General features: G+C 37.9%; 1 protein-coding gene across 1 annotated transcript in view; it reads left to right on the forward strand.

Moving 5' to 3' along the window:
* Positions 1 to 17,704, forward strand: part of LOC144373299 (chromodomain-helicase-DNA-binding protein 1-like) — a 53,170-nt gene extending 35,466 nt beyond the window's left edge. The window contains exons 10-11 of the mRNA XM_078036393.1: positions 17,066 to 17,150; positions 17,649 to 17,704. Of these exons, the coding sequence (XP_077892519.1) occupies positions 17,066 to 17,131 (66 nt within the window). The 3' untranslated portion in view covers positions 17,132 to 17,150; positions 17,649 to 17,704. The remainder of the gene's footprint in view (positions 1 to 17,065; positions 17,151 to 17,648) is intronic.
* Positions 17,705 to 21,332: the final 3,628 nt, after the last annotated feature.

Below are 21,332 nucleotides of genomic sequence, written 5' to 3' on the forward strand. Positions count from 1 at the left end.
ATCGCGGTGTGCTCCAACAGTCACAACTACTCAGAAAGCTGAGGCAGGAAGATTACTTGAGCCTAGGAGTTTAGGCCAGCCTGGGAAATAAGAGAGAGGGGGGGGAGGGAGGGGAGAGAAGAGAGAGGAGAGAGAGGGAGGGAGAGAGAGAGAGAGGGGAAAGAAAGAAGGAAGGAAGGGAGGGAAAAAAGGAATAAAGAGAACAATTTAAAAAAAACAGTGTCAGGCTCATCACTGTTCCAGAGTATTAATGTTTATGCTCACAATAGATGTTTGGCTAGGCTGTATACATACATACATACATGCATACATGAAAGCAATTCTGTTCTTTTGTTTGCTTTCTTTTATTTTTTCCATTTTTTTGTTGATACATTATAGTTGTAAATCATGGCAGTATTTGTCGTTACATATTTCCACATGCACAATATAACACTCCAGTTTGACCTATATCATTCCCCAGTATTTTCCCTTCACTCCTCCATCTCCTGGTCCCTTTCCTACACTCTACTGATCTCCTTTTGATATTCACTTTCTTTTCCTTTTTCCTCTCTTGCTTCCACATCCGAGAGAAAACATATGCTCCCTTGATCTTATGAGTTTAGCTTATTTTGTGTAACAGAATGTTCTCAAGTTTCATCCGTTTTCCAGCAAATGACATAATTCATCTTTATGACTGAATAAAGCTCCATTGTGTGTATATGCCACATTTTCTTTATTTATTCATCCTTGATAAGCACCTAGTTTGGTTCCATAGTTTGGCAACTGTGAATTGTGCTGCTATAAACATGGGTATGCATGTACTACTCTAGTATTATGACCTTAATTCTTTAGGATAAACATTGAGTAGTTGTATAGCTGGGTTATATGGTGGTTTCCTGCCTAGTCTTTTGAGGAACCTCCATACTGATTTCAATAGTGGTTATATTCATTTACAATCCTATCAACAGAGAAAAAAGTGTCCCTTCTCCACATTCTCTTTAGCATTTATTATTGTTCATATTCTTTTTTTTAAGTAGTTGGACACAATACCTTTATATTTATTTATTTATTTTTAATGTGGTGCTGAGGATCGAACCCAGGGCCTCGAACGTGCTAGACAAGCAATCTTTGTTTTAAATATTAAAAAATTGTCTCTCTTTTTTTAAAAAAAAGAGTAGTTAGCAAATATATTTTCTCCCATTCCGTAGGTTCTTTCTTCATGTTACTAATTGTTTCCTTTGCTGTGCAGAAGCTTTTTAATTTGATGCCATTCTGTTTATTAACTTTTGTCATTATTTTCTGAGCTTTAGAAGTTCTAATAAGAAAGTCATTGCCTGTACCTATATGCTGGAGTCTCAAACCTATATTTTCTTCCAAGGATTTGCATAGTTTCTGGTCTGATTCCTGGGCTTTTGATCTCTTTCAAGTTTGTACAGGGTCTAGTCTTATTTGTCTACATATAGATAACCAATTTTCCTGGCACCATTTGTTTAAAGCCTGTCTTTTCTCCCAATATATTTTTGGCATCTTTGTCAAGAATCAGATGACTGTTAACTATGTTGGATCTTTTTCTGTGTCTTCTCTTCTTTCCCATTGGTCTATGTATCTGGTTTTATGACAGAGCCATGCAGTGGTTATTTCAATAGCTTTGTACTATAATTTGAAGTCAGGTATTGTGATGATGCCTCCAGCTTGCTTATTGAATTAGAATTGTTTTGGCTATTCTGAATATTTTATTCTTCCAAATGGATTTCAGGACTGTTTTTTCTAGGTCTGGAAAAATGACATTTATTATTATTATTATTATTTTAAATTTATATATGACAACAGAATGCATTACAATTTATATTACATATATAGAGCACAATTTTTCATATTTCTCTTTGTATACAAAGTATATTCACACCAATTCGTGGGTATTTTGATGGGAATTGCATCAAATCTGTATGTTGCTCATAAAACCAATTTCAAACATATACAATCATATTAGTAGTGATTTTAGTGTCCAAAAAGAGATCTACTAAACAATAATTACTGGGCTGGTATGGTGACTTGTAGTCCTAACTACTCAGAAGGCCAAGCCAGGAGGATTGCTTGAGTCCAGGAGTTGGAGATCAGGTTAGGCAAAATAGCAAGACCCCCATCTTAAAAATAATAATAATTACTGATGTCAAAACACATCTCAATCATTATGATAGTCACTAACTCTTCATTGTTTTCCTTGAAACTCTAATATACAATTAGTGAATGTCAATTTAGGACTAATTGTGCTGTTTTATAGAGGAGAAAGCTGATTATAATAGTAAATGAAATCAGTTATCATGAACTGATTTGTGTTTATTTAATTACAATTATCATGCTGATGACTCTACATATTAAGTCTCCACCTATAGTCCCCTAGGTGCTAATTTTAAAGGTATGAGTTTTCATTAAAAATAAGAAAAGAAACCCCTCCATATGCATTTCAATAATTCAAATTGTATTATAATTTGACTATTAACACAAGGGAAAATCAATGCAACTAATTCAGATTTAAATTCAAGATTACACAGTGCAAAAGAGGGAATAGTCTTGGAAAGGGAAGTAGAAAAATGTAAGATCCCTCTTAGAGGTCAGAAAAAATAAATTAAAAAATGTGATTTTTTTTAAAGGTAGTGTTAACTTGAAGTGGAAAACAAAAAGCAAAAATCCTTTGAAGCAAAGTCAGTTGTGTTTACAAGGACCTTTGAGTTTCTTTGATGTTTTAGTGATTCTGGTTTTTAAAATGTTGATTTGTGGAGGATGGGCACAGGGGATTGAATCTAGGTGCTTAACCACTGATCCACATCACCAGCCCTTTTTTTACATTTTTCTTTATTTTGACGTAGGAAATCCATAAATTACTTAAGGCCTTGCTAAATTGCTGAGGGTGACTTTGAACTCAATATCCTCCTGCCTCAGCCTCCAGAGCCACTGGGATTACAGTGTGCATCATGAAGCCCGGCCTTAAATGTTGATTTTATAATCCTTTCTTTTTAGCTGATAAGAGAAATTACAAAATACAGAATACTTGCAAACTACAAAATATAGGATACTTACAACTAAAGGTGCTTTGTTAAATGATCAGAGTTTAACTAACTCTGCAAGTGACTCTCAAGCAGTGACTCTCAAACTGGGAGAGTAATACTAGTCTTATCAAGAGAAGTTTAGAAATGCCTGGGGGCATTTTGTTGTTGTTTCACCATCACTGAGGAAACTACTAACATTTTTTGGCCAGGCCCATAGATAGTATATAACCTTCAGCTAGTAGGAACAGTCCAAACCAAAGTACCAATAGAGTTCTATCAAGAAACCCTGGTGCAAAGAAGTAATCTACCAAGGAAAACACAGTTGCAGTTAAGTAAGAGAACAGAGCAGGTGCCGGGTGCAGTGCTGCATGCCTGTAATCCCAGTGGCTCTGGAGGCTGAGGCAGGAGGATCATGAGTTCAAAGCCAGCTTCAGCAAAAGTAAGGCCCTAAAAAATTCAGTGAGACCTTATCTCTAAATAAAATACAAAATAGGGCTGGAGATGTGACTCAGTGGTCTAGAGCCCTTGAGTTCAATCCCTGTTACCAAAGAAAAATAGACCACCCAGGTGACTTGTTTGTACCAGTAGGTCTACCTAAAATGAAAAGGGATTTTATGCAGTCAAATTTTTTTATTATCCATTTAAATATAATTCTTTATTTCTTTATGTTTGTCAGAAGTAAAAATATTTAAGATAACAATGAAAAATAATAAAAGAATGACAAGTATAGGAACCTAATGATGACTTACACTTTTTGATTATAGACTTGAGATTCATCTAAAATGACAATGCAATCCCTAGCTATTGCAACAGAAATCTTAACCTCTGAGTGAAAAAAAAGAGGGATGTTGAGATACCTTCAATCATCTTTTCTCACTTCTGCATAAGTACCAAGAGAGGTTGGCCAAAAATATTTTAAAACCTAAAACATACTATTAAACGTGGCTTTTCTTTAAAATAAGTGCAAGTATATGATATGGCCTGGTGTTAATTTACAATCCCTACTTTCTTATGCTGTGACTGTCTTTAAATGTGCCCAGTTTGAACTGAGATGTGCCATAAGTCAGATATCAAAGACTTATTATGAAGAATGTAAAATAACAGTTATATTTTTATTTTGATTACAAGTTAAAAGGATGACATTTTAAATATATTGAATTATGTAAAATGTGTTATTAAATGAAGCTCATCTGTCTTATTTTTTAAAATATGACTTCTAGAAAATTTAATTTACATGTAGAGTTAATATTATATTTCTATTGGTGGTTCTAAGGGATCAGTGAGAAATAAGAGAAAGATCATGTTCAGATTCTCTATTTCATCATTTGGGTTTGATGTCATTCACTGATCTTCTTATGTATTCCAAACCATTTCAAATTTCATGTGGATTTGGGTAAGACTGAGCTTTCATACTAATCACAGAGAACTTACTTTCTTATATGTTTACTTACTTATATGTTTGTTCAGTGTCCCCCACTGCGTATAGTCTTCATAATAGTGTTCATGGTCCTGTTTCTAATTTTATACTGCATGCATCAGTTAAAATGCTGAAGATTCAGGAGGGTTTGCTTTGCTTCGGTGTATGCTCTGGTAGACTATATGTTATCCCGAAGAACATATTTTCTCCTCCACTCTCCCTGTCTCCTCCAAGAGGTGCTTGTGATCTTCCAAGCACACTTTGGGAGGATGTTATCAGCCTTACTTTGTTTCAGTGAGAAGAGAACAGTTTCCAGAGTAGGAACTATCTAAAAATGTCTCCTTAGTAATGAAAGCATTTATTGCCAAGACTTTTGTTGCTTTGTCAATTGTCTATATTGGCTGTAACCGCCAGGATTTTGCTGTTTAATTATTTAAACAACATAAATGGGCAATCTTTCATATATTATCTCTATTTCTTCTTTAAAAATGAATTATAAAATTTTAACTTTGACCCATATTTGTATAGATGAAATATCTGAGACTCAGAAAAGTTAATGATTTGCCTATAGTCACACAATTAGACTTCTGACTACAATCCTTTTGGCTGTATTCCTTACTTCTGCTGTTGTTCTGGTAAGGAAGTAATTTATATTTCTGAAAACTAAATGGATAAAGCCCAACAGTGCACTGTGGAAATTGAGATGTGCAGGCCACAAGTCACCAATGTCTGTTCTGCATTTATTTCAACACACCAAATATTTGACCTCCGTGAAAAGAATGCCAAGGTAAATTAGGCAGAACCAGAAACAGGAACTCATATACATGTCATATATTAGTGGCAATTTCAGATGCTTGAGTTTCTTTCTTTGTACAGTTGAAAGTGGAATAATATTTGTCAGGGCTAGACAAACAGTAGGTGCTGGCAGAAGACCTTGCCTTATATATGACTCACTTCCATTAGTACAGTACAGTTCGACATGACTTTTTAATTGTGGGGAGTGCCTCAGCCCTACTCATCATGCCCAGCCTAAACCTCCATCTTCCCTGGATTTAAGGACAAGATACTTGTTTAAATTCCACTTAAGTTATATGATCCCTTTACTTAAAGTCTAATATTTTATGCATTTTTATTCTATTAAGGCTAAATCCTTATGCTTGATTTTCAAGGAATTTCATAATCTGACCTAAGCACACAAATATGTCATCCTTTATAGAATCCTTTCCTCTTAGCAAAATGAGGTGTCCTTACTGTCCTTTAAACATACTTCTTTCTGCTGAGTATTTTATGCTGTTTAATTCACTTGCCTTTTATTCTCTTTAGAATCTGAATCCTATGTACTTATCCAGGTCTAGCTCAAATCCCAAGACTCATCCCTTACTTTTAACTCTTTAATGTTTACAATTTGTACCAAAATACATTTTAGTATTTATTTTGTGGCAGGGTAGGGCCCTTGCCACCCTCCCACTACACTAACTTTTACCAAGGAGGAAACTGGTGTTACCAAGAAAGACCTGTTTATAATTTAGGAGTTCCCATTCTCGAGATTATAATGAGGATCTAGAGTCACCTCCACCCTTGGAGATAGATCCAAGATTGGGGTCCTTCGGCACAGGTGTAAAGGTTGATCCATTGCCTAAATCTCTTACATTGGCACAGAGGATGATGTACACACACACACACACATACACACACACGCCAAAACTCAGGAAGGATGAAGGAAGGAAGGAAAGAAGGAAGGGAGGGCGGGAAGGAAGGAAAGAAAGAAAGGTGGCCGGGCGGGGGGGAAAGAAGGAAGGAGACCCTTTGAAATCCATTGAGAAATGATACTGTTCTGGTCAACCTCACAGAAAATGGATATTTCTTGTCATTTTCTGACTTACCATATTGTGACCAAGCATAGTGCTATTATTTTATTTTTCTACTAAGACCTTTACTAGGATTCACCTGGTTTATAACTTTCTACCTTTAAATATAACTGAATCTGCTGGAAGGTGGTAGCAGAGTCTGTAATCCCAGATATTCAGGAGGCTGAGGCTGGAGGATCGCAAGTTTGAGGTAATCTTGGGGAACTGAGCCAGACTCTGTTTCAAAATAAAAACTAAACTGGGCATGGTGGCACACATCTGTAATCCCAGTGGCTCAGAATTGTGAAACAGGAGAATTGGGATTTCAAAGCCAACCTTAGCAACTTAATGAAGCCCTGAGTAACTCATTGGGACCTGTCTCTAAATAAAATACAAAAGAGGGCTGGGGATGTGGCTCAAGTGGTTTAGTTCCCAAGAGTTTCATCTCTGATAGCAAAAAAAAATTAATAATAAATGAACAAATAAAATAAAAAGGGCTGGGGATGTAGCTCAGCAGTAGAGCACCCCTGGATATTTGTACTAGAGAGTACAAAAAAAAAAAGAATTTTCAATACATATTACTTTTTGTCTAGTTTATTTCATTCAGAATCTCCCTGTTTTTGCTATTATCAATAGTTCTTTATTCTTGCTAAGTATGTTTCCAAAATTTATTATCTATTTTCCTATTGATATACATTGGGGATTTTTTTAAGTAAACCAGGTTATATTTATACAGTGGAAAATTATTAAGCAATGAAAATAAGAAGTACATTCACATTCAACAACTTGGATAAATCTTATAAAAATACATATGGAGCTAAAAAAGCCACATACCAAAGAACACATGTGTATGATTACACTGTATAAAGTAACAAAACAGCCAAAACTAATCCTTGTTATTAGAAGTTAAAATAGTGCCTAACTCTGGGGGAGTGGAGGGAATAATTAGGGGAGCAATGAGAAAGGGCTCATGAAAGTGCATTTGATGTCCAATTTCTTGACCTGGGTTAGGGTTCAGTGGATATGTTTACTTTGTGATAATTCATTGTGCTATACGTGATTTTCTTTTGTCTGTTATATTTAATAAAAGAGAAGCTCTATTAACAGTAAAAAAAATCAATCTCTACATTCATGTAATAGTTAGTAATCAAATGTCTACTATATGGTTAATATGAGTATAAGGGTTCTGAGGCATGTAAGACAGACATGTTCCCACAGTCCAACATTGGGGATTTTTTGACTATTACAAATAAAACCACCATGAATAGTTGTGCACAAGTCTCAGTGTGGATGTATGCTTTTATTTCTCTGGAGTAAATATCTCGACAGATGTGATTTAATTTTTAAAGCAACTGCCAAACAGTTTTCTAACAGTTTGTGCCACTGTTTATACTACATGTTATAGTCTGCAGTTCTAAGAGAGATACCATAGTCTTCATCTTTGTCAACATTTGTTATGATGAGTCTTAAATTTTGTCCATCCTACTGTATGTGTAATAACATTGCAGTTTTGATTTACATTTCAACTTATGTTGGATATCCTTTCATGTGCACATTCACCATATTTGTGTCTACTTTGGTGAAGAAAAAAAGTCTTCTGCCCATCTTTTCAAATTGGGTGATTTTTCTTATTAATAAGTTGTAAGAATCATTTGTATATCCTAGATATCATTCTCTTGAGAGAGATATGTTTTGCCAATACTTTTTCCTAGCCTGTCAGCTTACCTTTCCATTTCCATAACAATGAATATACAATAGACAAAGTTTGTTGTTGTTGTTGTTTTTGGTACTGGGGATTGAACTCAGGGTCATACCACCACTGAGCCACATCCCCAGTCCTATTTAGTATTTTATTTAGAGACAGGGTCTCACTGAGTTGCTTAGTGCCTCACTTTTGCTGAGGCTGGCTTTGAACTTGCAATCCCCCTGCCTCAGCCTTTTGAGCCACTGGTATAACAGGTATGCACCACCACGCCCAGCATGAGACAAAGTTTTTGAGGAGAGAGAGGAAAAAAGAGAGCATGAGGCAGAGAGAGCTAGTTAGTTTTAAAAGCCTCTGCCAAACAGCTTTTTATATTTTCTTCCAGAAGTTGTATAGGTTTAGCTGCTACATTTAGGTCTGTATTCTATTCCTACCAGTAGTGTGTGAGGGCTCCCATTGATCCACATCCTTGCCAACTTATTATTATCTTTTTGATTATAAACATCTTGATAGATGTGAAGTAGTATCTCACTGAGGTTGTACATTTCCCTAATGGTGCTGGGTATACTTTCATTTGCTTATTTGCTTTTGAATATTTTCTTTGGAGAAATGTCTATTCTAATTTCTTGCCATTTGTCTTTTCATATTGAACAATAAGAATTGCTTGTATATTCTAGGTAGTTATATTCTAACTACATGAATTGTAAATGTTTTCTTCTATGATTGTGTTTTCACTTTCTTCGATGGTAGCCTTTAAAAGTTTTAAATTTGATGAAGTTCATTACTTTATTATTTTTTCTCTTGGTGCTTGGGCCTTTGGTGTCTTAAATACAAAGTCATTGTCTACCCCAAGACTTACCTATGCTTTCTTACATTTAGTTTTGGTTCTTACATATATATGTGTTGTCCATTTTGAATTCTTACATTTATGTCTGTGGTCCATTTTGAGGTAATTTTTATGTGGGGTAGGGCTTAACTTAATTCTTTTGCATTAAAGACTATATCATTTTGAAATATATTTTCATTTGGAATGCAATTCTAGGATATCAGTTTTTTTTCTTTCAGAACTTGAAAATGTTGATGTACTGTTTTCTGGTTTGCATGGTTCTTGAATGAATTTTGACATTTTACTTTCACTCCTTTGTACATAATGGTATCTGTTTTCTGTAGATGCTTTTCAATTTTTTTCTTAGCACTGGTTTTAAGCATTTAGTGTAAATTTGTGTCATCTTTATCATTTTTCTTATTCATTGAGCTTTTTGAATCTGAGTGTTCATCAGATATAGAACATTTTTATTTATTATTTCTTCAAATGTGTTTTTCCCACCTCTTTTAGGAACTACCGTAACATATATATTGGACTGGTTGAAGCTGTGCATACTGATGCTTTGTTCAATTCAGTCTCTTTCTCCGTGTTTGATTTTGGAGTCTTTATCACTGCATATTCAGTTTGCTGATATTGACTTCTTCAATGTTGAATCTGCTGTTAATCTCATTCAGTGTAATTTTCACCTTAGCCATTGTTTTATCTGATTTTATCTAATTTTATCTAATTCAGACATTTTTATATCTTCTTTTTCTCCTTTACATGCTTATGCTTTTCCATAGCATCTTGAACATATGGTATACAACTGTATTAATGTCCTTGTATAATAACTATCACAGTGTAATTAGTGATCATTTTTATTAATTTTCTTTTCAACATGGGTTATATTTTCCTCACTCTTTGCATGCCTCATACATTTTTATTGGATTCCAAACATTGTGAATTTACCTTGTTCAGTACTGGATATTTTGTATTCTTTTAAATATTCTTGAGCTGTGTACAGCTTTTTGCTGAACTATCTTGGAAACATTTTGTATTCTTTTAAATATTATTGAGCTGTGTACAGCTTTTTTTCTGAACTATCTTGGAAACATTTTTATCTTTTTAAGATTCGGCTAGACAGGAGTTACCTTAAATCTTGGGCTATTTTGTCCCTTTTACTGACTATGTTACTTGATGCCCTTTTATTATAGATTTTCCATTCTAGCTGGTGATTACAAAAATTGATCTGCATGCCAACAATCACCACCACCTTCCATTCTGTTCCTTTCTGAAGGTTCTTTCTCTGGCCTTACATGTGAGCCCACTGTTACATAGCCGCAGACTTAAGGGGAACCCTCCATAGATGTCTAGAGAGCTAGTGCATGTACACACTCTCCCTGCCTCTGCAGTTCTCTACTGTTTCCTTTATTCTGCTCTGGGACTTCTAGCTGCATCGGTCTTTTCAGACTTTAAAATCCATCTCTTCAACTCAGGAGATTTTCTATTTGAGTTTCCCTTCTCTGGATGTGGCCTGAAAAATTCTTTCCAGGGAGTAAATTGGGATAATCCTAGCACTCATCTCTCATGCCTAACTTTATCTTAGAGGTCACTCTTATGCTGCTTATTATCTAATATCTGAGAACTGTTGTTTGTATTTTGTTCACTTTTTTTTCCAATGTTTCATATGCGAGGGTAAATCTGTTACCCCTCTTGGAGAGATTTAGTCTTCCATAAATGTTTAACACTATTCTCTGGCACATCATTTACAATAGATGAGGCTCTTCCTGGTAACAGCAGCGGTAGGCCTACTGAATGCTCCTAGGCAAGTGCCTTCACAAATTTCCAATGGTATATGTTATTATCCTGCCAATTATTTGTTTCAGATATGTTTTTCTTGTCTCATTTAGATTGTACTCTGACATTAGGAACCCTTCATATCTTAGAATTTTATGTCCCCTCCACCCAAACTCGTCACATTTATCTTTAACAATTACTCAACCCTTACCCCGTAAGAATTCCCTTTGAGGTATTAAAGAATAATTCACTTGAGATTATTTATCTCCATGCCAACAATCACCACCACATTCTATCCTGTTCCTTTTCTGAAGGTTTTTAATATAACCTTATATTAAACATGTTAAACATCAATGCCACATATTTAAATGCTATGAGTAAAAGTGAATGCTGATTCATCCACTAATTGTATGTATCCTGGTAGAAAGAACTACCACTACCTTATTGTGGCCAGTTGAGAAATTTTCTTCTCATTATCCACCAGACTAGTTAATATGTCTTTAAGGCAATAAGTTTAAAAAATAATACTGATAAATCAAAATATTGAAAACTCTACAAACTAAGCAGCTAGTTCTTCAGTAACTGGAAGCACTGACTATGCATATAAAAGTATATCTGATTATGAGTCAAAGTAAATATCAAGAAGGTAATATGCAATTAGATCATTTTGCTCTTCTGATTTTTCCACCAATGAATTATCATTAATTTCTATTCTACAATAAGAAAAAATCTAAAACATACCATATTCTATAATAAGAAAAATAAGAAAAAATTAAAACTAGTTTTAAAAGATCTACTTAAATATTCCAGTATCATGTAACCAAACAACTACTCTCCACACAAGTATGTTTTTATTCAACAAACACATTCAGGGGTACATTCCTGGAGTTGAGGATGCATGCTGCTGAGAGGTGGACCTTAAATGCCTTGTTCTCATAGCTTATTTCCTCTCAGTACTATTTATATATGGGGGCTTAATAGTTAATATATGTGTTTAGGTTAATAGTGTAGTATATTTATAATATTATTGGAACCATGAGTTTATCCAACAAATCATTTGTTAACTCTCTCATACATTCTAGGCATTTCCCTAGTCACTGATGTAACAGTAGTGAACAAAACAACTAATTTCCTGCTCCTGTTGGAAATTGTGTTTGAGGTTGGGTCAGAGCAGTCAAGTAGATAAACAAATGTAAGGCAAGTGGTAAGAGAAGTCTAAAGTGGTAAGGCAAGTCTGAAGAGAAAGAAAGGCAGGGTAATGGGCTTGATAGTCATGGCAAGAGGCTCTATTTTGTGTAGGATGGCCAGGAAAAGCCTTTATCACATGAAATGCCACTGTTACAGAGACATGATAAAGTGAGGGTGTAGTTAGCTAGTTAGATGATTTGAGCAGTTAAGGTTGAGGCAAAGTTGCAAGTGTAAATGCTCTGAAGCAGGGGTGGGATTGGTGTATTTAAATGGAACTAACAGACAAGAGAAGAATGTTAGGAAATGGGGAGAAGAGGATGAGGGGAGTCGCATTGAATAAGAACAGTCCATAATAAGGCAGGGCAATCCATAATAAAGTCATGGCTTTTTTTTTCTTTTTTTTTCCTGATACCAGAGATTGAACCCCCAGGGGCACTTAAACACTGAGCAACACCCACAGTCCTTTTTAAAATATTTTATTTAGAGATAGGGTCTCACTGAGTTGCTTAGGGACTCACTACATTTCTGAGGCTGGCTTTGAACTCAGGATCCTCCTGACAGCCTCCTGAGCTGCTGGGATTACAGATGAGTACGACCAGGCCTGGCTAAAGTCATTGCCTTTTATTTGGAAATGGGAAGCTATAGGAAGATTTTGAGCAGAGAGACACAATCAAATTTATATTTAAGAATATCACTCTAGTTGCCATCAGGACAATAGATATTGGGGAAAATGAGGGCAGAAGCAAGGACAAAAGAAGGCTATGGGAATCATTCAGGTGACTTATGATGTGGGTTTGGCCTGTATATTGGCTTAGCAGATGCAGAGGAGTGGTCAGATTCTGGGCATGTTTCAAATGCCTATTTGGAAAGAAGGAAGTCAGAAAAATAAATAAATAAAATGCTTTATAATTTATATCAAATTCTAGAAAATGCAAAACAATCTATGATGACAGGAGATGTTTGGAGACAGCCCAGAAAAGGAGAGGGGAGGGATTACAAAGAAGGATGAAATACTTTTTTGATTTTGGTGATAGTCTCATGGGTATATTCATGTCAAAACTTATCAAATCGTACACCTTAAATGTGCAATTTATTGTAGGTCAACTATATCTCAATAAAATTATAAAAATAAAGACATAATATTGTCTAATGGACTGGAGTTGGAATGTGAGAGAAAAGAGATCAAAGGTGGTTTGTAAGTTTTGGGCTTTGAGCACCTGGATAATGGGAATTAAATTGTCATTCTTATTTCTGAGATAGGGAAGACTGAAAGCAGATTTTGAGAGAAAAATGAGTTCAGTTTTCAACATGTTGTTAGAGATGCCTACTAGATACATTTTATAACATAATAAATACATGGTAGAAAAGAAATGAAGAATGACTCAGACAGTTTCTCTGTATGATCCACTGGTTCTCCAGAAAGCGCAGAAGTACACTGGACCAACGGGGACCTCTCATGGCCCTGTAGACAAATGTTTGTGCACACATTTTTTTCCCATCGTTTTCTTTATTTAACATTATGAACATGGTAGACTACATTCTTTTCTCTAAGTTTTAAAGATTCAGTTAATTTGGAGAAACAACTGATGGGTTCATTGTTGGAGGTTGATGAATAACTTTAGCAGAGACTATAGTAACAAGCCCTTGGTCACAGACAAACGAGAATGGCTCCACCCAGGATGGGAGCATTGCAGACACTCTTCCTTGGGCTGGCTAGCTTGTGCCTTTCCCCCCTTAACTGTACATATCAGTAATTCAGCTATATTATGATTTAAATCAGATTTTGCTCCTCTTGTCAGAAAGTACAATTGCTTGTTAGTTGATAGGTTGTGATGAAAAGGAGTCTACTCCTTGGGCTTGATACTTAGCTCCATTGCTCACTGGATGTGTGACTGCCTCAATTTACTCTAAAATAAGGATTGGAATAGGACCTACTACTACTGTAAGGTACTATTGTTATGAAGATTAAATGAATTGATATGTATAAAACCTTCAGAATAACAACTGGACATAAAGAAAGCATTCAAGAAATGTTAGCTACTAGCTTTCTTCTCTGACAATCGGTTTTGTCAGTTGGTTCCCACTAAGTTGTGGACTTTTTTGGACCAGGATCAGATATCTTGTCTTTTGATTTTCATCCATTCCCACACCATGCTAGGGCTTTGTCCAGCGTCTGGCATGAATGGTAGCACAAAATGAGAGTTAAAAATATGCTTTTGAATTAAATAATTTCTTCCCTTACGGATAAAGATAAGAATCTCAAGATCTTAGCCTGAAGACTAATGTCCATCTCTCTGCCCCCACCTGTCCCCGCCTTAAAAAAAAGCAGGCCACTGTCTCCAGTTTACACCCTCACTCACAGTTCCATTCACCTTCCCCTTTCCTAATCAGAGGGATCTTGGGGTGGGGCTTCAAGGAACCTCTAGGAGTTTGAAGGGGAGGGAGCCTGGAACCCTAGACTAGCTGTGACAAGTCAGGGGTGGGATTTGGTAGTTCAGAAAAGGAGGTACCAGACCAGGAATGGGGGATGGGAGTGATGGTGGAGTGGGCTAGTTCAGGATGAACCAGAAATGAGACGTTGAGGAAAGCCAGAAAGGACCAGTTGGCGGGGGGGGGATGGGTGGGTGATGACTAGAATCATGTGGAGGGTCGCTTGTGAGGGCACAGAAGCAAAGGCAGGTGATTGGACGAGAAGGAGAGTCCTAGTTGCCAAGGCAGCGACTAGAGGAGAAGGTCTTCAGTGGAGGAGAAGGTCTGGACTAGAGAAGGACGGAGCTCCAGCTCCGTGCGTTCTCCAGTAGAGTCTGTGGATCGACCCCCAGATATCCCTGCTGAAGTGTCACCCCGGAAAGGCTTAAGCCTTCCCTGGCGCCACCCCTCTTCGCTTGGCTACCCACACGCCCCCTGAGCCCCATCTCCACAGACGCCCGCTGCAGCCTACTCCACCGGCTCACCCAGGTGACCACAACATGGCTGTGGCGCAGGTGCTGGTCTTCTGGCTGTTCATGGTGCTCTTCTGGCTGTTCGTGCTGCGGCCCAACTGGCGAGTGCCAGGCCAACCGGACCCGAACACCGGCCAGCGCTGGTCGAAACACAAACTCTGTGCAGACAACAAATGCAGCAGTGAGTGCGCAGGCGGGCGGGCAGCCCAGGGTCTCCACTGTGGCTCTTTGGGGCCGCATGGGGCTCCGATCTCCCGGTCCCCAGCCCCGAGGGCTGGGTGAGGGGGTCGCAGGATGACGGGTGGGGAGCAGGAGTGACAGAGCCTCGGGACCCTGCGTGTGTCCCCTCTGGCTCTGCTGGCGCCCTAGCCAGCCCGCTCGGGTTGTGGGGGGCTTCGACTCCCACTTGTTGCCAGCGTTTTATTTTTCTCTACTGACTGAGGCGGGGGGTTGGGAAACACGATTCCCCAGGGACAGCTCTCAGTTTATTTCCTTCCAGGATTCGCCTAGGATCTCAGTGGGTGATGGGGTTGTGCCCACGCTGTAGCAGAGCGCTTTTCTGCCCCCTCTACAGGGACCTGGGCCGGTGCAGTATCAGGGCAGATGCTCTCCAGGGCTCGGTGGCCCTAATTCCCGCGGCAGGTTGATGGTGGGGCTCCTTGGGAAAGGCTCACTGGCCCCTTCGTCCTTTTGCATCGTTAAAAGGCTGGTTTTGCCTTTTAACAGGGACTAGAGTTTAGACTTGGGAAGAGCACCGAGTCCAGGCACGCAATGTGTTCCGAGGTCTCGGCCCCGACTCTGCTTCAATCCTGTCATTTCTGTGCATAGAAGCCTCCCTTCATATTTGAGGTAGGGTAGCAGGTGGGCCAATAATATTTTGCTTTTGAAAGAGGCCAAGGATCTATCTGCACCAGCCACCTGGGAACTGCAGCCTCTTCTGTGCGCAGGAAGCGGACAGAATTCCTGGATTGGAGGTGGGCAGTGGGGAGGATGTAGCCATTCAGATTCAGATGAAGAGGTTTGTTGCAATAACAATAATAAATACTCCAAGATTTTTATAAGCCAATTCAGTTTTAGACTCAGTCACTAGTGTTGTTGGAACCTCTTTCCTCTATATATTTACTGGCCCAGAATACTTCTTATGGACTCCCGCTTGGTTTCTAGTAACCTTGCAACTTGATGACCGTGTTGTCCATAAATTGTAAGCAGTACATATTTTAAAATATTCATGCTAAAAAGGCCAAGAAGTTTACCATTGAGCTCTTTATGTCTAAATTGGTGTTACCAAAACCAAATTTTGTAATTTGAATTGTTTGTTCCACTCCAATAAAGAAAAAAGATGTCTCCAATATATGTTAAGAAGTTCCTAGAGGTAACCCTAAGGCTGGAATAAATAAACACTCAGAGAAGCAAAGCAGCTGCCATGATATTTTCTTTCATTTTTGCTATTCTTTGCTATTGAGCGCTATCCTACATGGGATACCTGGACAATCTCATCACTGATGCTTCGTCAGTACTAAGACATGGTGTTAGTTAGGTTCAGTGGGGTAACATAACTTGAGAAATGGCCTGTGTCCAAACAGATGTGACCAAAAACAACAGGTGGGTCTGTGTTGCGTTGTAGGAAGTAGTGAGGTGTGTATGTAAGGTGTCCTTGTGTGCCTTCCAAATAAGTGCTCCAAAAAAAAAAAGAACTAAATAGGTGCTCCATAGTATGCATTATGTTGTCACCTAATATATTACTGATTTATAAATCCTCTATGACCTAAGGGGGAACAAGAGAAACATTGCCATTTCCACTTGTGATGAGAATTCCCCACCTTAAAGTGTCTCTCACCTTCAACTTGGCCTCTTAATTACATATGAATTAGGATGCTGACAGTTCTGAAAATAGTCCTATTTTAGCTTCAAAAAAACAAGTTACCCTCTCCAAATCTGTGTTTGTTCCTCAGACATATATTTTTATAAAACAAACATTCTTGTGTATTTTACTGCTAATTGGCTTTTAGAAAAAGTGTTATTTCCATTTCTTTGTGCTTTTTACATACATCTATTGTCCATTTCATCTTAAATCAGAAACTGTCTATTTGGTCAACCAAAAGAAAAATGTTGCTTCTACCAGTTTCTAGATCAATTGTGATCCTAGTCCTGCATTTTAAGCATGAAGGTATTGCCTGACCTTTTCTCGTGGTTAAACTTGTTCCTTGTCAGATAGGATACCCACTTTTGATTTTGTTTATTAAAAAAAAATACGAATGAGGATGTTTTGAAACAATCTTAATGTTGGATATAGTCAACAATATTTGCTCAGAGAAAATATATTTCCTGGTTATTTACCCAGATCCTGAACCCAGAGACAGCAACTCTGCTGCAAATGAAATTGACAGTGTTTACGGCTGCATGGTAGCACTTGCAGCCACTTAAAGGTAATGTCTTTTAGCAGTTAGTTCAAGTTAATTAACCCCTTGGGGGTTCCTGGATATTCTAACCTCTTCCCTATTACCTCTGCATGAAGCCATACTTAAGCCTGTCCATGTCTACACTTGGATTTACATATTTGCAAAATGAAGCTTTCTATGATTATGAAACAGAAAAAAATTGAGGAGGCCTGCAAGAACCAAGAGTTTCACTGAAACCAGCTATGGTTGGTGGTAGCCACTTTGCTTTTTATTTCTCAGCACAGAGAAAAATAGAGAAGCTTCCTTTTCCCTCGTCTAATTGCAGGGAATATTGTATTTTATAGCAATAAAATCTCTAAGGATTTTAGATACTTTGAGCAGGTGAATTAAAAGTGATTCCAGAGAGTACTGGAAAAACTTGATTTTTGTTCATAGTGGGATTCATATTTCCTGATGAGTCAATATGGACTGTGAAAAATCAAATCCTAATGTTTGTTTTTTTCTTTTTTCAATGTTTATATACAGTGTTAATGTATCGAGGTGAAGCTGTTGAAGATTTCACAGGACCAGATTGTCGTTTTGTAAATTTTATAAAAGGTGACCCTGTATTTGTCTACTATAAACTTGCAGAGGTATCACCAGAACTTTGGGCCGGAAGTGTAAGTAAAAGTTTGACAGGTGTTATATTCTTACTTTTGATGGGTAGCAGTGTAGATTTAAATGACTGATTTCTTGGGGTCTTTGTAGAGTTAACCTGACCTCTTTGCCAGGCCCTGTGCTCCTAATACACCTAAGGCCTGGCACAGCATAGAAAGTCAGGAGACTTTCTGAAACAGAACTGAACTGGTTGTGGTTGCTACCCCTCACATCAAGTTCCAGAAGGCTCTACACATCATAAAGGTCGTCATGGTGAAAACATGACAATTCTTAGCTTTGCTGTTTCAAAAGGGAAGGATTCATGGACATTAGAGTTAATCCTGTAAATTAAGTCTGAGATAGTAACTCAGGCATGCATATTTAAAGTTGATTTTTTGTGTATTTTACCTAATCAATTGTGCTGTTTTTACTCTAAAAAAGCAGAATATTATGTCCATTGTGTACTTTTTTCCCCCCCTTTTTTTCTTTTTTGCAACTTCTGGGTCATCCATTTCCTGCTTTTTCTATATTCTATGCCTGAAGGTTCCCCCAGGGGTTCTACTTCCAGCCAGTTGTATGGATCTTCTGATGAAAGACATGACATTGTTTATATCATGCTTTGATATTTTAAATGGGGAGATTCACTAGGAGTGTCCTCCTAGTGGCTTATGAGTATTGTCCTTTTCATTTAAAAAAATGTGATATGTGGATTGTTTACGTAAAATAGTAGCAAGGGTCTTTGATGACTGTAGGAATGTTCCAGTTTAGAGACATTCCGGGTTGCATCCTTGAAAGTTCTCACCCTAAATAAAACACCACACAGCAGAAAATAAGACAGAAAATAAGAGTAATCCCTATGGAAAACTAGTTTCATTTTGTTGCCATTTCTGACTCTTAGGGAATGATCTTGAAACATGGTGCCTCTAGGTACAAACTTTATATTTAGACAGAGTCCCAGTTGCAGTACTCCATATAAAGAACCATCTATTGTTTCTTTCAAGTATACCAAATAGGATTGGTAACCTTTAAACTTGGAACTGTTTTTCCATGTACCTAAGTGGCATTTTTCATGTAGTAGTCGTCTTTCTTTCCTTCTTTGAGCTTTTGGATAAATGGGCTTGATTTGCATTTTCTCCTCTCACATTGTAGCCTGTTAACTCTGTTCATCCCTAGGACTCTTGCCATTCTGGGTGGCAGCACTCATCCTGTCTTCCTGAGGAGCCCTGCTTTCAGCACCTGACCAGAAAGGATCTTTGCCGACTGATGAGTGTTTGGGTGGCACCTTGTTTGCATTGCTCCTCTGGCATTCATTTGTCTTCTTTGCCTTCAGTCAGGTTGTGTTTTATCTTAGCTCCCTATAAAATGAAAAACTCAGTTAGGAAAGGACCCCTGTCTAATCCATCTTCCTTTTGAATATTTCCTTTCAGGGCAGTGGCACTTAAGTACATTTGTTCTGATAGTAGCTTATGCAGAATTTGTTCTCTTGTGGCAGTTCTTGGCTCCCCACCCACAAATCAAATCAACAGCACCTTAGCAGGGATGATGTATGGAAGCAAAATTAGATATAAAAATTATTTCCAGTCATGAGCCTCCATGATTCTGCATCATTTTTTTCATATCACAAGAAATGGGATACCACCCAGTGTGTAATTATGGAGCTTTATATAATCTATGGTCTCATTTGACACAGATTAAGAAGAGATAAATGTGTTCCCTTTCTCCATACATCTCTGGTTTCTTTCCCTTTTCCAAATTTAACCTTAATAGAATTTTCATCAGAAGGGAAAAGTGTATTTCCCCTCAGACTCGCCTCTCATGTCATAAGTATTATACTTAAGAAATTAAAAACTCTTTAGTTTTCAAAATGATTCTCCTTTTGAGTTTTCAGTTTTCATTCTGCAATGTTGTTGGTTTTCTAGAGTCTAAGACTTTATCTGCAGTGATGAAACTTTTAATTGCTCCGTCTTATCTAATCTTCATGGCAGTATTCTACCACTAATACTGGCTCTCAGATGGTTTCTAGATATAACAAGAACATTCATGAATGGGGATATTTTAGAGGTAGTGATAAGATGCCTTTTTTAATTTTCTTTTTTGGGCATTTGATTTGCCTATCAGTTTCCTTTAATTATTGGCAAGAATCTTCTGTTGCTTTTAGTCAGTAGTTAGAAATAGGAGTGTCTTCCTCAAGGGGAACTTTATATACCTTTTGTATACTTTATGTAACTTCATATAATTTAACTGTTGGTGCTGAAAATAAATGGGGTTCTTTTCTGCAGAGGATTTATTTTGGGTGAAACTGAAGCTTGATATGTGGTTTCATATGCATTATATTGTAATATTATTTTCTCCCCTGCTGAGGGCCATTGTCAAGTAGGAATGAAGCTTCAAAATTTCCTTGCCAGCGTACCCCATGTTAAATGGATTTCACTGTTGACATTGCATGTAAGGTGACCTTGCTCAAGGACCAAGGCAGATCCGGGTTTAGAGCTGATCAGGTTTGAGGAAGTATCCCACTCCTTAGGGTGTTCCCGGTTTAAGACAAAAGGAGTTTTAGGGAAGTTGGAGGTTGAAGATTATTGCTGCTGGGAGTAGGGTGTGCCTGCAGCCTGAGTTCCCGCTGGGTTCTCCTGGAGAAAAAGTTTTTAGGAGGTGAATTGTTCGGGAGATTGGATTGCCCCCGAACCTGTGTGGAGGCGGTGTGATTCGGGAATAAAGAATAGCTGTTTGAATCTACAAGGCTGTGAGTGCCTTCTGATTCTGTGCCCAGCCAAGACTGCAGCATTAATTTTCTCCCCCCTTCTGATTAATTAAACAACAAGCAATGTGGCTAAAGGACCGTGCCTGGTAGGTTGTCCAATTCAACATATGGTTCTTACCCGTCATGGGAGAACTGACCTTTAGACGTCAGTTTCCTGTCTTGGGTTGAATCCACTGCAACCAGATCAACCCTTCACTGACTACCGGTCCAGCATTCAGCCATGCTTGTGGATAGGCCTAAGCACCAGTGTGGGTGGGTGAGGTTCTTGTCTCACCTCTGTTGGCCCCCAAATTTAACCTTGGTGCCAGTGGGGGGGTGAGGTTCTTGCCTCACCTCTGTTGGCCCCCAAATTTTAGACCATCACTAGTAGAAGGGAGGAGGATACAGAAATGCCACGACACCAAGCCAATTGACGGCTCCTTTGGAAAAATTGTGTCACTGGTGACACCATCAGCAAAGATGCCAGCATTACCACAATTAACATGGGGTGCGCTGGCAAGGAAATTGCATCACTAGTGACAACATCAGCAAGGATATGCCAGCAGTACCACAATTCGCTGCACCAGACGATAGTTCACAATGCATGCAACTCATATATAGTCCAAGCAAGTTCTGCAAGCAGTTCAAATGGGAGGAGTCTATCAATATGTTCATTTCCTCCCAAAGTAAATCAAGTCCTTGATTGAGCATTACTTGTTGAGTTATATTCATTGATGCATCAGTTTATACAGTTTACTGTGATAGCTATCATAGAAGCTGTAGTTTGGTTTTCGTAGTCTTCACTGGCACTGGGATGGAGATGGGAATTCTGG

The sequence above is a fragment of the Ictidomys tridecemlineatus genome, unplaced genomic scaffold (genome assembly GCF_052094955.1).
Source record: "Ictidomys tridecemlineatus isolate mIctTri1 unplaced genomic scaffold, mIctTri1.hap1 Scaffold_35, whole genome shotgun sequence".
Taxonomy (NCBI): domain Eukaryota; kingdom Metazoa; phylum Chordata; class Mammalia; order Rodentia; family Sciuridae; genus Ictidomys; species Ictidomys tridecemlineatus.